Source organism: Nicotiana tomentosiformis, chromosome 2 (assembly GCF_000390325.3).
Source record: "Nicotiana tomentosiformis chromosome 2, ASM39032v3, whole genome shotgun sequence".
Lineage (NCBI taxonomy): Eukaryota > Viridiplantae > Streptophyta > Magnoliopsida > Solanales > Solanaceae > Nicotiana > Nicotiana tomentosiformis.
Window position 1 is genome coordinate 3965871 of NC_090813.1, and position 18011 is coordinate 3983881.

General features: G+C 36.3%; 1 protein-coding gene across 1 annotated transcript; it reads left to right on the forward strand.

The window, feature by feature from the left end:
• The first annotated feature begins 14291 nt into the window (after positions 1 to 14291).
• On the forward strand, positions 14292 to 15330 carry LOC104086715 (protein MIZU-KUSSEI 1-like). The gene has a single exon (XM_009591037.4). The coding sequence runs from the start codon at positions 14407 to 14409 to the stop codon at positions 15193 to 15195; it is 789 nt and encodes a 262-aa protein (XP_009589332.1). The 5' UTR covers positions 14292 to 14406; the 3' UTR covers positions 15196 to 15330.
• The last annotated feature ends 2681 nt before the right edge of the window (positions 15331 to 18011 follow it).

The following is an 18011-nucleotide window of genomic DNA, read 5'->3' on the forward strand; positions in this document are numbered from 1 at the left end:
GAATACGATTTATTGGTATTGCATTGTGTCTTGGGAATTTCTGAAGTGAAGTATCCATTTGGGCGAATCAACTTCAGAATGTCACTGCTCGTCTAAAGGTGATTTTTTTCTATTTTTCTTTTCCTCTTAATTTCATTTATTTTATTTATCTCAGTAGCAGTAGAATTTGGGTTTTTCAGTTATAGTTATTGCTTGAACCAGTAATGAAACCCTTATGGACAATCTAGCTTGAAATTTATTCTCTTTTTTAAAGAGTGTTGACATTCGAGGGAAGACCATTAGGTGGGCGTTTGGACATAAGAATTATGAAATTCCAGAAAAAAGAAAAAAAAATTAAAGTGAAAATGATATTTGGAAATTAAAGTTATGTTTGGACATGAATATAATTTGGAGATATTTTGAATTTTTGCTAGTGATTTGAAGTAAAAATTTTGAAAAATAACTTTTTGGAGTTTTTCAAATTTTCAAATATAATTTCAAGTGAAATTTAAAATTTTCATGGCCAAACACTGATTTTGATAAAAGTAAAAAAATTTCGAAAAAAAATAATTATTTTTATGTCCAAACGGCCCTATGTTTTGCTTCTGGCTACAGATTACTCAGTGTTGTAGTAAGAAGCTCCTTTATTTAACGCAAAGTTTTTTCCAGATTCCAATTAGAATTTAGTTCTGTTGTGTGATGTTGAAATTGATTGTCCCACAAATTAATATAATATGGGAATTGGGAGAGCATAAATGCATTTTATTCTGCGAATTATTCAGTCAGGGAACTTGCTAATATTTTTTTCACTTCTACATTGAGGAATATCAAGACAGTACATGGTCTTCAATGAATGCATCTCTTTTACTTGGTATGGTGACAAATTTATTCTTTTATAGCTCATAATTTAGTAGTTTAGTTTTTCACTTTCTTTAAAAAATAAATTACTGCAGATGAAAACTTCCTCTAGTAATATGTCTTGCATCATATCATTATTGCAGATGTGCACGTTTCTAAGAGTACTGGACATGGTGTAATTTCAAACCCGCTATCAGGTAAGTTGACTCATTTTATTGTAAAAACTAGCTTATCTACGGCTCGCATAAGTTTTTGAACTTATTTTATATATGCCTTCAAATTTGAATATTTCTAGCAGACAAAGATCATTAGGCAGGTAAATTATTTGTATGCTACTGGTATTTTATTTATTTGGAAAAAGAAAATAAACTCCAACTTTCTATATAATTACTCGAGATTGAGGGTGAAGAACATGAGCCTTACATTGAAGTATCTCAAGCATAAATATGGTGTACTACATAGATGATGTTTTTAATTAAGGATAGAGTGCTTTTTGTAAACCTAAAGCCAAGAGATTTGTATGATACATAAGAAGTTGTGGAAGATGAAGGTTATAAGAATGAGCCATACTAAGAGTTAGGATATAACTAGCTACAGACCATCTAACTGATGATGTAGTCGAGGCAAATACCACTACTTATTTAGCAACAAATACATACAAATCCGAATAAACTTTTCATTTAATATGGTGTTTTATCTAAAGGTAACAATATTGCATCTTTAAGTAGTGCTTATTTATTTCGTTTATAGGTATGTTTAGAGATGACATTCATATTTGGTTTAAAGGTATGTTCAGAAATGGTGTTCACATTTGATTCACCTTATTTTTTATATCTTGTATTCGTATGTGTTCCCCATAAGAGGATCTCTTACTGTGGAGTAATTCTATGGACAAACTTTGATGAAGCCAACTTGATTGAATGCTAATCTATGCATATTTTGGTTTTAACAGATTGATATGATGTTATGATGGCATTGAGTGGTAAGTTATGCTTGTTAACTCATCTCCTAAATCTTCACATCTTTTTCCCAGGTCACATTAAGTAACTAAGAGTAATTTATTATATATTCTCTTGTAGTTTTTGCGGATAATACAGATACTAGTGGAATTCATGCGTTAGAAAAAGTTTTGCGCGTTTTAATTTGTTGCTTCTTTTGTTTGAAGTTGGATCCAACAGATTTTAACATGCTTGATTTGTTTAACTAACTACTCCTATCAGACCACTCCTATTTTATTCAGTTCATTTCTTCTACTTAAATTTTCTAGTGTTATTAGCCTTCAGTTTCGATGCAAGTTTGCTAATCATTGGGATAGATTATAACTTATAATTTATTTGTTTGATTCTAATGTTAGAAAGCCTATGGTAGTTAATTTATATTTTATTAGTTACATTATGATTTTCGTGAATATATGGCAAGAATTTATGCTATCAAGTAAAATAGTTTGTGGATGTAAGTGTTGTGATGATATCCAAGGAAATAGCTTTGTACTTTAGCTCTTATTCATGTGAGTATCTAACAACTTCAGTTCAATGCTATTGTTAGATCAAGTAACAGATTTACTTGTAAGATAAATCAGACCTTTCGTTTATTTATATACCAAGATCTTTCTTTTAGCTTGTTGGCAAAATTTTATTCCTTTATAAGTTTTTGATCAAAATTCTCTGTTTCAGCATGTGGTGTGTAGAGTGAGCCTGCTTCATTTGGTAGATGTGAGAATATGATCAGGTGACAACAATACAAATCACCAAGTAAATACTTAGCACATCTGCATATTTACTTATTATGGACAGCTGTAGAATGTATAATGTTTAAATTATCAAATATGTATTTTTATAACTTTAGTGTGATATGAATTTGAATGTGTTGATGTTTGTTACTATAGATATTCTTACTGGAATGGATTTATGTTGTATGAGTTATTGAGTTTATTTATTGAATTCTTGAATTAAAATTTTTCACTATTGTGGCAGTTATAAGCTGCCACTGATTATTTTTTTTAAAAGATTGAGATCAAATTGTGGGGGTTTATAACCCCCTCACATTATTTTTTTAAAACATTGAGATCATATTTTGGGTGTTACAAACCGTCGCTAATTACCTTTAAAAACCGTCACAAATTAAAATTTTATATTGTGGTGGTCGTCGTAGAGGTTTTACAAAATTGCCACAGAAATGCTTGTGGTGAAGGTAACGGTGGCGTTTTTTGAAACCGCCACAATTCATTTTGTAGGGGTCAAAAACCGCCACAAAACTAAAAAAATACCCCCCCCCCCACAAAATGAGCCTTTTCTTGTTGTGACAAAATTCTGTTCTTTCATTCCGTCGTGGATCTTTCAATTTCTTCCGGTATGCCGTTCCGCCAACAAGGAGCGAGAAAAAAATAATAAGAAAGAGCGAGAACAACAACCCTGTATAATCCCACTAGTGGGGTCTGGGAAGGGTAGTGTGTACGCAGACCTTACCCCTATCCTGGGGTAGAGAGACTGTTTCCAAATGACCCTCGGCATCCTTCCCTTCAAGAACTCCCCACCTTACTCTTGGGGTGACTCGAACTCACAACCTCTTGGTTGGAAGTGGAGAGTGCATACCATCAGAGCAAACCCACCTTGTCAAGAAAGAGCGAGAACATACTAGCTAAACGCATTAGCAGACGTGTTGCTAGTTTAAATTACACTGCAAAAATTATTTACACTATTTAAATTCATAAATGAAAACATAAATAACCTTAAATAAACACGTACTTTTACAATTTAATTGTTTTTTAATTTCCTGATAAGTGACGATGGCCTGATATTTGGGTTTTCCTTTTTATTAATGTTTTTATTTTGTTTAAGATTGAGGAACTTGGACGCAGTTCCTGCAATCACTATTCTGTAAATAATCAAGCAGCGAACAAGATTTCTGGTGGAAGCTCAACTTTAGTTTGTGATAGCAAATCAGACTCAGAAGAAGATTCAGACACTTCATTGCGCTTAGGGTATTAATGTAAGCTTTAACTTTTTCTTGCTCCGTTTTTTATATAATAAAATATTATATTTTAACTTGTTGTTTTTTCTTCTTATGCAGACTATCAGTTGCTACAAGCTAAAACCCTCTTTTCTACATTAATATTGTTTCTTAATTACTAGCTAATTATATGTAGCTAAGCAATATTTATATTTCTTTTTCATAATATTAATTATTTTTTGTTAATTGTCAAGCTATGACTAAAGCTCGAACTTGTTGAAAAAGGTGGAAATGAACGGACCAATCAACCTTGGGAAGGATTATATTAATCTCTCTTTTCTTTTCTTTTTTATATTCCGTCCAAGCATTTTTGTGGTTGTGCAATGGCCACCCTTGATATATAGTAAAGCTTTAGTTTGTTGGGGTTCTAGTTTATATTTATAATAATAAGCGCTATGTATAATAATTCCCAATTTCATTTCAAATACAAATGATAAAAGGGCAACCTTTTTGTCAAACCAATCCACGTACAGTTATGTCACCTTAGATGATTTATTATAGTAATTAGAATTATGTTCTAAGTGTCATCTTTCTCCTATTACATGATGTTAACATATATTAAAGACCTACAAAAGGATATTATATCTATGGTCGTCCCTTATTTTAAAATGCACATAATTTATCTTTAATAAATTCTTTTAATTAAGTATCATCATGTGTTGTCTAATCCTGACTTTTGATTAATTACGTAAGTAACGAAGCGTTGATATTATTGTGGATTAAATTTACACTATTGTTGTATTACGGCTGCACGTCTAATATATTTTATTGAACCCTTTGTTTATAATATTTGTTACGGTGGAGATGGCCTTTCCATTTTACCCTTTTTAATTTCCCTTACTTATTGACCATATAAAACTCCTGTCTCTAAAACATGTCGAGAAGACAAAAATTACTTTCTTGAGGAAAATATTTCCATCATCCCTTACATATTCTCATGTCGAAAATGTGAAATTAAAATTTGTAAAAGCAATAAAGTTCTTAATTAAAACTTAGTATGTTGTGACACTTCATAAGAATTAATTTAACTTCTCTGGGTACATTATTAAAGAAAAAAGTGTGACAATCAAGTATTATCAATTTTAGTACGTAATTTGATTTTAAATATGATGATGATCATGATTGATTGTGATTTGCCAAATGAAGGAAATAATTGTAATAATAGAACTAGCCCTAAGAATAAGATTTAAATAATTATAATAATAATAGAACTAGCCCTCGTCAGATTTAAAGGGACAAAGACTTCATGAATCTTGGCCCTATAATTTGGGAACCCACACAAACCAATCTCTAATGCCTTTTACTTTTTCAAGAAAAAATGATAATGATTTTCTATATTATAATAATAAAACTAGCCCTAATAAGATTTAAAGTCCATGACGTTTTAGCTTGAATTTAATAAGGGGTGAATGGAGATGTTGATTCAAAAGAAGATGACAAATGCTTGTGGAAAAGAGATTAATGTCTACTACTTAGTAAAGATAAGGATAGTAAATTGAATCCTGCCCCTTAAATTGGGTTAGGCCACCAATCTTATTGGCCATTGCATCCACACAAAGCCTAATTTGGAACCGTCCCTATGTTAAATTATAAAGTGAAGTGAAGATTTTGTTTACTTAGTTGACTTGTTAGTAATTTAATTATTTAATCAACTACGTTCATTATCCAAAGGACTTACAATTCAAAATTAGTGGGATTTACAATTGCTAATTAAAGTTTAGCATAATTTAAAATTAATCAAATTTTAGTCATTTTTTATGAAAAAAATAAAATTTGGATAAAATATCCTTAGTTAAAATCCAAAGAAATGCCAACATAATATGTCGGAATTCGAAATTTTACATATAATATTCCAGCATAATATGATGAAATTCATAAGTTAGAGTTCTTATGTAATATGCTGGAGTTTTATACACATGAGTTCCATTAACAAGCAAATTATGCTGAATTTTTTCTGTATTTCAGCTAAGGGTGTTTTTGTCCATTTTTTATTTTCACATTAAATAGTGACTATTTTTCAATTACTTTACAAATACTGGCTATTTTCTATTACCAGTTCAAAAATTGGTCAAACACGCTATTTTGACCCGAATGTAACATATAAGTAACGGCAGTAGCGAAACTAGGAATTTCTCCAAGGGTGTTCAAATTTTAAAAAAGTAAAAAATTTATGACAAATGGTGTTCAATATGTGTTATATACCTCTAAAACGTAACCATGTGGCTTCGCCACTGAGTAACGGGTTCAATTGACTTATTATTTTTTCATGGAGTATGCATATATATGTAAAAATTATTTTACTTTTAAAAAGAAATTAAATTTTGAATTTATAATTATAAAGTGTAATGAATTCAGTTATAAATTTTTTAAAATTAAATCTATTAAATTTAAATTCTGAATTTACGATCTATTTAGTGTCATTCCCTATCCAAATGGACCTCGACATATATAGTGGCCTCTCTCATGCATACTATTTTGCGTTTGACTATCTGCATGCTCCTCATGCATGTCACTTTCTACCTGTGCATTGTTTGTTTTCATCAAAATCAAAATCGCCACAATTAGTTATAATTAAGTTGTCAACTAAAGAGATATGATCTAGGTCTACTATCCATTGTTTGGGGGTGAGAGGGACTGAGTAATCATCTACTACGTACGTACCCATAGTTAGGGATGGTAAAATAAAACTAATACCTGAATTTAATAAGTATATACACTAAACGTGCATTATAGTAGTAATCAAAATTTCCTGATATTATAGTAGTAATCAATTTTTTCTTAAGCAAAATAAGTGGCCTTTAATAAATGTTCGTCACAGATATAATAGGGTGCCAATTTAAAATACGATGACATGTCCTGAATTGCACCCTCTCCCACAATAATACTTTGTTGAGGAAAAAATATTTTCATTTTATTTGGTATGATGACTTACGAACCACTTAGGAAGGATAAGAGCCATATGTCATGTCCTTAGTAGTTAACTAAGTACACGTGTGGCACTTGACAATTTGCTCACGTTCTTGTTATGCCAAGTCAGCTTTACTACACTCAAGATCGCTAAGAGAATGGTAGAAAGAACACAAGAGAATTGTTAATGGAAGCTTTGTATTAGAGAGAACTTGAATTGTTTGCTTGATGAATTACAAATGAATGACCTCTTTTATATACTAGTCTCCTAGGGGCTAGTGTGCAAATATTAATTGTTACACAAGTCCTTAATATTTACAAGATAAGGACTTTCTCTAGAATTCTCTACAAGCCTAGAAGATTCCAAGGACTTTCCTAGCAAATCCATAAACATCTAGGATCTTCCAAAGGAAATGTCCATACTTATCTAGAATCTTCTCACAAATACAAGCATTTCTCCTATGTAAGCTTCCACATGGCATTAATGTATGCCAAATGGCGCTTATGTGGCATGATGACATGGCAAGCCATCACAATCTCCCCCACCTAATGTTGCGACGACCGCGGCGCAATGTTGCTGCATAAACTCTCGGATCTTATCTTTGAATTACCATAAATCTTCATAACGTTCCCATGTGGCCTCCTCCGGTGATTGCCCCTTCCAATGGACGAGGAACATTGCGGTGACTTTTTGCCCTTATTTTTGCCTGGCCTAGTAGTCAATAATAGCCTCAATCTCCCGGTCGTGCGAGGTGGTGATAGTAATAGGCGCTCGACTTGATTGGCCCCTACTTGGATCATCCTTGTCTTCATGATATGGCTTAAGCATGCTGGCATAGAAGACATGGTAGATCTTAAGATATGATGGCATGTCAAGCTTGTATGAGATCTTGCCTATCTTGGCGACTATCTTAAATGGCCCCTCATACTTACGAATCAGATTCTGATGCATGCCCCGTAATGCCTTAAACTGTCTTGGATTAAACTTTACCATGACCATGTCCCCAACTCTATAGTCCGTGGGACGCCGCTTACGATCTGCAAACTTCTTTATCTTCTTAGCTGCCTTATCCAAGTAGGACTTAGCAGTGTCAAGCTGCTCCTCCCATCCTTTGGCCATATGATAAGCCCCCAAACTCTTTCCCTCGAACGCGGCTGGTAATGAATGTGGAGTTTGTAGCTGTTGGCCTGTGGCCAGCTCAAATGGTGTCCGTCTCGTGGACTCACTCCGCTGCAAGTTATAAGAGAATTGGGCGATGTCTAGGAGCCTTGACCAATCTTTCTGATGCGCGCTTACATAATGCCTCAAGTAACATTCTAGTAAGGCATTGACCCGTTCCGTTTGTCCATCTGTCTATGGTTGGAAACTAGTGAAAAAGTGCAGTTCCGTGCCAAGTATGTCGAATAATTCTCTCCAAAAGTTTCCAGTAAAACGGGGGTCTCGATCACTGATAATATGCCTTGGTAAGCCCCAATACTTCACCACATTCTTAAAGAATAACTTGGCAGCTTCCTTGGCAGTGCAACCTGGTGTGGCGGGCATGAAGGTGGCATATTTGGAAAATCTATCCACGACCACCATAATAGTACCATAACCGTCAGAATTCGGTAGGCAAGTGATAAAGTCCATAGTCACGCTCTCCCATGGACACTCTGCAACTGGTAGTGGCTCCAAAAGTCCTCCAGGTTTTTGTTATTCAACCTTGTCCTGTTGACAGACAAGACAAGTCTGCACATAACACTCTATGTCATCTCGCATGCGTGGCCAATAGTAGACTGACTCAACCAAGGCCCTAGTGCGACGTTGACCAGGATGACCAGCCCACACTGTGTCATGACTCTCCCTTATAATCTGCCGTCTAATGTCTCCAAACTTAGGCACGTAGACTTGCCGACCTGTGGTAAGTAGTAAGCCGTCTTCGACCCAAAAATGTCTCGTATTGCCCTGGTTGGCTAACTCGATAAGTTGTTTGGCTGCTGGATCGTGTTGCATGCCTTCTTTTATAGCCTCACGAATGTCCCATCTTGTCGAAGTGATTGCAGCAAGCTCGGCTTTCCGGCTCAAGGCATCGGCTACAACATTACCTTTGCCCGGCTTATACTCCAGCACATAATCAAATTCGGCCAAGAAATCCTGCCATCTAGCCTATTTTGGGGTGAGCTTCTTCTGCGTCTGAAAGTAGCTAGTAGCTACATTGTCGGTCTTGACCATGAACCTTGACCCAAGCAAATAATGTCGCCATGTACGAAGACAATGCACAATAGCAGTCATCTCCTTATCTTGCACTGTGTAACGTCGCTCCATCTCATTTAACTTGTGACTCTCAAATGCTATGGGATGCTTATCCTGCATCAAGACACCCCCAATGGCAAAATCTGAGGCATCTGTATGCACCTCAAATGTCTTGGCAAAGTCAGGTAATGCCAAGACTGGCTCCTCTGTTACAGCTTCCTTGAGGTCTTCAAACGCCCTTTGACAATGCTCCGTCCAAACCCATGACTTGTTCTTCTTTAGCAACTCATTCAATGGTGTGGCCTTTGCTGAGTAGCCATAGATGAACCGACGATAGTAGTTAACAAGGCCAAGGAAGGATCTCAACTCAGTTACCTTTATAGGTGCCTCCCACTCCTGGATAGCACATACCTTAGCCTCGTCCATGCGTAGCTCGCCATTGCTAATAACATGGCCTAAGAAGTGCACCTTTGATTGTGCAAACTCGCATTTCTCCCTCTTGATGTATAGCCCGTTCTCCCGCAAGACTTGGAAAACCTTCCTTAAGTGCTTCATGTGCTCTTCCAAGGTGTTGCTGTAGATGACTATGTCGTCTAGGTAGACTACCACGAACTGATCAAGGTAGGGATTAGAAATCTTATTCATAAGGGTGCAAAATGTGGCAGGTGCATTGGTTAAGCCGAAAGGCATCACCAACCACTCAAAGGCTCCATATCTCGTCACACATGTTGTCTTTGGCTCATCCCCCTCTGCAATGCGAACCTGGTAGTAGCCCTTGCGAAGATCCACCTTAGTAAAATACTTGGCTTGCCCAAGTCTATCGAATAAGTCAGCAATGAGCGGTATCAGGTACTTATTCTTCACTGTGACCTTATTAAGTGCTCGGTAGTCTATGCATAAGCGTAGTGATCCATCCTTCTTCTTATGGAATAATACTGGTGCGCCGAAATGTGCCTTTGATGGGAGAATGTGACCAGCATCTAGCAACTCTTTCAATTGTTTCCTAAGCTCCTCTGGCTCGGGCGGTGCCATACGATATGGGGCAAATACGGGTGGCTTAGCCCCCGGCTCCAACTCAATCTTGTGATCCACCTCTCGCCTAGGCGGCAAGTGCTTAGGCAACTCCTCGGGCATGACATCTTTGTTTTCCTCAAGTAACTTCTCTATGCAAGGTGGTAGTGTCTCTTGAAAACTCTTGTCTTCCTCCAGACTTGCGATGGTTGCCACGAACGTCGGCTCCCCCTTCTTGATACCTTTGACAACCTGCATAGCTGAGAGTTGTGCTTGGCTCTGTCCGTGTGGCATAGACACTGTAGGTACCATGCAAGCTCCTTCTCGCTCCATAACCAAGAGATGTTGGAGGTAGGGATCGATCAAAGTATGACAATGTCTAAAGAACTCTTGTCCTAATATAATGTCAAAGATATCCATAGCGGTTACGGTAAAGTTTTTCATACCTTTCCAAGTTCCCAATTTGACACCAACTCCATTAGCTACCCCACGAGCATTTTGTACCTCGACTTTCACGGTCTTGACGCGGGAGTTGGTTGGAGCAAGCTTCAATTCTAGTCTTTTTGCGGCAGCCTCGGTCACGAAATTATGAGTTGCTCCAGTATCCACCATTGCACGAGCAGGCTTGTTGTTGATGGTGAGATCTACGTACTGGTTTCCATTCTCGGTAGGTTGGATAGATTGCTTTGTGACAGCACCGCATAATCCGATCATACCTAACTGTGCGGTTCCCGAACTCTCTCCTTGCGGTTGCTCCTTCCGTTCACGGACCATGGCGCTAAGGCTCTTTAGGTCGGGACAATTCCTGAAGCTGTGTGTCCCTCCGCATATGTAACATCCCTTCTTCTCGGCCTGCGCCTTCTTCTCGGCGTAGCCCTAATGGCCACTCAACTTTTTGGAATCTTGAGTCTTGAAGTATTGTTGTTGTATCTCCTTGCCTTTGCCACGGTCTCCCCCACTTTTGACATTGTTAAACTTTGATTCTTTGACTTTCCCTTTGTCGTGCTTGTCATTCCTGAAATCCATCAATGATTCGGCCTCCACTATGGCTTGGTCTATATTTGCGACTTGCCGACGTTGTAACTCCTGCTTAGCCCAATTTTGCAACCCGTCCATGAAGTGGAACAACAAGTCATCATTGGTCAGGTTGGGGATCTGAAGCATAAGGGTAGTGAACTCCTTGACATAGACACGTATGCTCCATGTTTGCTTCAACTCCCTAAATTTGCGCCTTGCCTCGTACAAGACATTGTTTGGAAAGAACTGTCGCTTGAACTCGACTTTGAACTGATCCCACGTGCTAATAGTACATATACCTTTATCCACGTCGGCCATCTTCCTTCTCCACCATAGCATGGCAGTCTCTGAGAGGTACAACACCGCTGTATTGATCATGGCCTCGTCGTCCTTCACTTTGTCGTGCTTGAAGTAGTTCTCCAAGTGCCAAAGGAAGTTTTCCACTTATTGCGCATCACGAACACCTTTGAACACCGGGGGTTTGGGAGCCTCGATCTTGGCCTCCCTCCTCACCACAATATTGCTGGCTGCCTCGGTCACGCCAGCACTAACATGTTCCTCGAGTGACTCTATCTTTGCCTTCATAGCATCGATAGTACTCAAAGCCTCCATGAGTCTGCACTCTAAGGCAGTGATAGTTTGCCTTAGTTCCATCTCGGTCTGTGTACGTCCCTCCAAGTCATTTCGGATGCTCTCAATCTCTTCAAGAGTGTGCCCCTCAAGAACACTAAGGGTGCCTTCCACATTCCCCAAGCGTTGGCCAAAGATCTCCACGGCGTCCATCCCCGCGTTCATCTTCATCACCCACTCTTTACCGAGCGAGACGTCCTCAGGCAGTACCTCCACTCCATCCTCGCTCGCCTCAGTGGTAGATGGTTCTTGGGATATAAGCCCTTCGTTTGACACAACCTCGGGTGGCACCTCCTGGCCCTTGTTGGTGGCATTTCTCTTTTTGTTACGGCCGCTCTTGCCAGCAGAATCCTGGATGACGTTGGCTTGGGTGTTGGCAACATTAATTTCTCCGTTGTTCGCCATTCCCTTAGTCGCAACCTTTGCTCTGATACCACGTTGTCACGTCCTTAGTAGTTAACTAATAAGTGCGGCACTTGACAATTTGCTCACGTTCTTGTTATGCCAAGTCAGCCTTACTACACTCAAGATCGCTAAGAGAATGGTAGAAAGAACACAAGAGAATTGTTAATGGAAGCTTTGTATTAGAGAGAACTTGAATTGTTTGCTTGATGAATTACAAATGAATGACCTCCTTTATATACTAGTCTCCTAGGGGCTAGTGTGCAAATATTAATTGTTACACAAGTCCTTAATATTTACAAGATAAGGGCTTTCTCTAGAATTCTCTACAAGCCTAGAAGATTCCAAGGACTTTCCTAGCAAATCCATAAACATCTAGGATCTTCCAAAGGAAATGTCCATACTTCTCTAGAATCTTCTCACAAATGCAAGCATTCCTCCTATGTAAGCTTCCACATGGCATTAATGTATGCCAAATGGCGTTTATGTGGCATGATGACATGGCGAGTCATCACACATAGCTACAATGCAAAAGAAGTTATCGAGGGCGATGTGACAATCAGCTTATTCTAGTGATATCCATTTGTCCACATCAAAAAGAAAAGAATCAGCCTGGTAGCATGATGATATGTAAAATAAAAATTTATAATTATTTGATACTAAGCCAGGCAAAAGGGTTAGCGTGAAGTGGTGGTTTAGCTAAAGGGGGAACGTGCAACGATTGGATTCAACATGCTCTGGTAGAAGCATTATACCTTAGTATCTCTCTAGCTTCCAGTCTATATAAAGCGTAGTTAGCAAAGGTCAATCTATCTGGCGTTTCGTTTCATTGATAACAGAAAAGATTTACTCTATAGGGGGGCTAGCGCTTGACTAATAACATATCAAAGGGGCCTGAAAAAACATAATAGGCTGCTACTCTAGGCTCGCTTCGCTTCTTCAAGCTCCGCCCCTTCTTTCAAAAATCAAAAAATATCGCTAACGAGCAAGTAAACGGCTGCGATAAGGTGCAACTTCGCGCAACTCCTTTGACTCGATCTTTAATTAAAGTATAGCATTATGAAGACTCTTTCGGAAATTCAATAAGTTTCTCAAGCATTTTGAGAAAATCCGACATAAGATTCGACTTTGATTTTTTCTTTTTATATTTTTTTTTCTCATTTTTTTATTGATTTACATGAGTAAACCATCCATGTCTTTCTTGTTCCACTAAGACGTGATTATTGTTATTATTAAGAAAAAGACACGTGCCTACTTATGCTTGACGAGCAACGAGAAATAGTCAAATAAACTGAGGCAGCAGCGAACAATTGAGGTCCACCAAAAGAGTACTCATGCTCTATCTCATTATGCAATCCCAGCCGTCCACTCTATGCGAAGATCAGTCTATCACAGTCACGCGGGCAAAGGAACAACGCTTTTCTTAAATTATACTAGTAATCATCAAAACGGCTGCACGTGTAATCCTGATTATGCGTTGCTGGACCACTTAATCATCAGCGGTCCTTAAAGAATTATTTGGTTCACATTTAGTTGTGTGTCAAACTAAATAAACTTTGACGAACGTTTTAACATGTATTTTTTTTTATCATATTCACACGAAAAAAATTACAAATTATAGTAAGTTTTGTATAGTTTCTGAATATTTATTTAATTTTTAAATATTAAAAAAATCTAACGCATTTTAACTTTAAAAATTAGTCAAATTGACTCTCAAAAAGCTGACAAATAAAAGTGAACAGAGGAAGTACTTATAATTCAAAAATTTGGATTTAACTTATATATATAGAGAGAATATAACACTATCGAGTATTTTAGCTTGATTTGGCAGATAATTTACCTCTGTTTTTCAGGTTATTAATATTAGTTCTTATTACTCCTTCTGTTCTAATTTATGTTGCACTTTTTGCATCTCGAAATTCAAACTATGTGAATTTTGATAAATATTTTAAAATATTTTTTATAGTGATGTAAAAAAAATCTGTATCTTATAGTACTTTCCGCATTATTTTTAAATTTTAAATTTTTAAAAAATATTAAATTAATCTAATCTAATTTAGTTTCAAATATTTGTCAAATTAACTCTCTAATCTAAAAATATCACATACGTTAAAACAGAAGAAGTGATAATTATCACTTGTATTATTTTTTTAAGAAATAATTTATAATGTAAAGATTCAGCAGAGGCATGAATGCATGAAATGATCAGCATTATTTAAACATCCAAACAACACAAACGTTGACAGTTTCCATTTATATATATTGCCCACCTCCAAACATTATCATCATCTTGTCTCCCTCTAATCTCCTCTATTCTTTGTACATACAGATTTCTTTTTTGTCTCATTTTCTCCTTTACAATGAGACAATATGAACAAACAGTTTCTACCCTTCCAAGAACAAGCAGCTGCAATAGCTCAAAGAAGTTGATCATTCCATCTAATTACCAAAAATCAAATTCTATTTTTAACGATCCTTTTGAGGATAATAATTTCTCATATTCACCTATTATTCACAAAAGCCGTGGCGGAGTCAACTTTAATTTTCTCAAGTCTTTTCTAAGAATTATCTCATTCCCTACAATACTTCCTACGTGCATGTGGCTTAATCTCTCGCCCAATCTCTCTGTTATACCGATCTCCCTTGGCCGGAAATTCACCGGAACTTTATTCGGTCATCGGAGAGGCCACGTCAGCTTCGCCATTCAAAATAATCCCACGTCAGAACCAATTCTTTTGATTGAATTTGCCATCTCTACATCTGCTTTAGTCAAAGACATGTCATCGGGTCTTGTCCGAATCGCATTGGAGTGCGAGAAAGCACCACGTGGCAGCCGGCACGTGAGGCTTTTCAAAGAACCAAGGTGGACTATGTATTGCAACGGCAGGAAGTGTGGGTACGCGCTTTCACGCGCGTGTGCGGGCTCCGACCGGCACGTGTTGCGTACCGTGCAGAACGTGTCGGTCGGAGCCGGAGTGATTCCGGTGGTGGACGATGGCCGGAAGTGCAGTGAGTCGGAAGGTGAGTTGTTGTATATGAGAGCTAAGTTTGAACGAGTCGTAGGGAATCGTGACTCGGAAGCTTTTTATATGATGAATCTTGATGGGAATGGAGGACCTGAGCTTAGTATATTTCTTATTAGGACATGAAAAAAGAGAGAAAATAAAAAAGAGTGAAAAGGAAGAAAAATGTATAATCAAATCTATGGTTTGGTTTTACTTGTTTTGTATTTTGTGTCCTTATGCGTGCTTTTTTAATGTTGAAAGAAAATTTCCATTTTTCTACTTGCATCTCTTATATATTCATCTAATAATGTCTTATACGCTTATATATTTTAGTCTTGAAAGAAAAAGAGTTTGTTGTTAATGTACTTAAAACTCTACATAAGCCTTAGATTGTTCTTATTGCATCACAAATATTTTAGTGGACGTTTGGACGTTAAAAATATTGTGAAATTTCGAAAAAAGTGAAAAAGATTTTAAGTTAAAAATGATATTTAATTTGAAAATTGGAGTAGTGTTTGAATATGAATACAAATTGGATTGTTTTTGAATTTCTGTGAGTGATTTGGAGTGAAAATTGTGAAAAATAGCTTTTGGAGTTTTTCAAAATTCCGAAAATTCTGAAATTCAACTTCAAGTTGGATTTGAATTTTTCGTGGCCAAACACTAATTCTAGAAAAAAGTGAATTTCTTTTTTAAAAAATAAAATTTTTTGTGGCCAAACGGGCCCTAATAATCCTTAGTTTTTAACAAGATTAATATTCTTCTAGGATCAATGGTGCTTCACTCTAGTAAACTTAAGGAATAAAAATGCTTAGCGGTATATTTAAAGAACAAAAATAGACTTGCCACATAAAAATTATTAATTTTGACTAAAAACTCAACGTTCTCCGCAATGACTATATGACATATATAGTTACTAGTAAAGGGACATCAATATTGCTTGCTAAAATACTTTATTTTTCATTTTCCCCATTTTTCCAAACATGTGCACAAATAAATAATACTACAACTTAAAAGTTCTTTTCCTTTTTGGGTAACATGACTAAAGGCAACTTATTCTTTCGTTTGACGGGACTGCGTAAGTAGTGATGAAATTGGCACATATATAGTAACAACAAAGAAACATTATTTACTGAAAAATAATTTAATTACCACTGGGTAACCAAAAAAGGGTTGATATGAACTTGTAAACACACACATACATCCCAAAAAAAAAAAAGAAGCACCTATTGGTAACTCAATATGTACACACACATAATTAGACAGATGTTCAACTATAGGGAAGGGAAAATTTTACAATAATGAAAGAGCATGTAGAATTTCCAAAAGATAACTAATTACATATACTGGTAAATTTTAAATGGGAAAATTAATGATAGACGACTGGAAACATATTGTCTATAAAGTCAGTTTGAAGGGAAGATAACTATCAGAAATATGGTGGGATGCACGAGATCTTTTCTATCGTTTTACTTTGTTTCGCATTTGAGCTCTTAGAATTGAAAAACTCCTTGTAGGGATTGTGCTCCCTTTTAACGGGTCATGCGAGGCGTGAATTCGGGTTAGTCAGATCATTACAACCATCCCCCCCCCCCCCCAACCAAAAAAAAGAAGAATATAGTATAACTTTTTGAAGTATAATTTGGCTATTAGTGTATTGAACAAATTGCCCCAATCAGGGGCGTATATAGAGTATAGTATATAAATTTCTAGGAACCCAATAACTTTGCGTAGATTCTGTATTTTTATTAAAATTTTTACTAAATGTCTATAAATATCTAATTGTGAAACCAATTATTATGGTATATTAATTTGAGATTGCGATAGGAACTCATAAACTTCAAATTCTGGATCTGCTTCTGACCCCAACCATTTTACCATTACAAAATGAAAAAGAAGAAAATTTGTTGCTAAAAAATTGAGATTCGTATCTTCAATTTGGAATATGAGTAGGAGTGAAAAATTCAAGAATGTAATTATTCTGATGTTTGATTATTCAAAAAAAAAAAAAAAGGTGGGAAACAAACAGTGAGAAAGAAGTGGAACTAATGGTGGGTAGCAAGTCATATAGACAGTGCAAACGAAAACCAAATGAAAAAGAAGATGTTTGTCCTCCTAACAATCATGCACTGCAAATGAATGATATATGTAAATCCCATAATACTCAAAGTATATGAACAAGATATCTAAAAAGAGAAAAACAAAGAAAAAATAAAAAATAAAATAAAAAAAATAAAAAAGAGGGAAGATATTTGTAGATATTAACATTAATTAAAGGAGAAGGCAATAGTGTGTAGTTTATAAGGATGAGATGCATGGTGCCAACCGCCAACCGGAGATATTTACAGATATTTATACAAATCATGATGTGTCTTTCAATAAAAGTACATATAATTAAACAAAAAAGAGAAAAACTGTAACTAGACTTGGCTTGAAGATAAATTGGTCGGAAAATATCTCCTATATGCGTGGATTTATATATTTCCCAGGCTGTTACTTTTCAGTTGGTTATAACACAGCTACAACCTCTTCAATATATTCTCAATAGTTCCATATTTTCCCCCTTATTATTATATCAAACTTGCTCAAAAGCAAAGGGATCCAAAATAAAAGATTTTCACATGCTCAAGGTGCACTTTTAGGCTGGCAAAAATCCCCAAATGATTGAATGGATTAACAAAAAAAAGAATAAAAGCTGTGTTCTTATCTCAGTACAATCACAGTACAACAAACAAAAGACTGATGGCAGAATAATAGTTTTTTATTGTGAGGGCATGGGTGTACAAATAAAATCGATAAACTGCATCAATCCGATAATCCGAGTCAAACCGGGAAAAAAAATTCCGATTGTGGTTTGGTTTGATTTGGGTTGGTGTTGGAAAAAAAACCCGACCATAATTGGTTTGGTTTGATTTTAACTAAAAAAAGTCAAACCGAAACTAAACCAACCCGACATTACA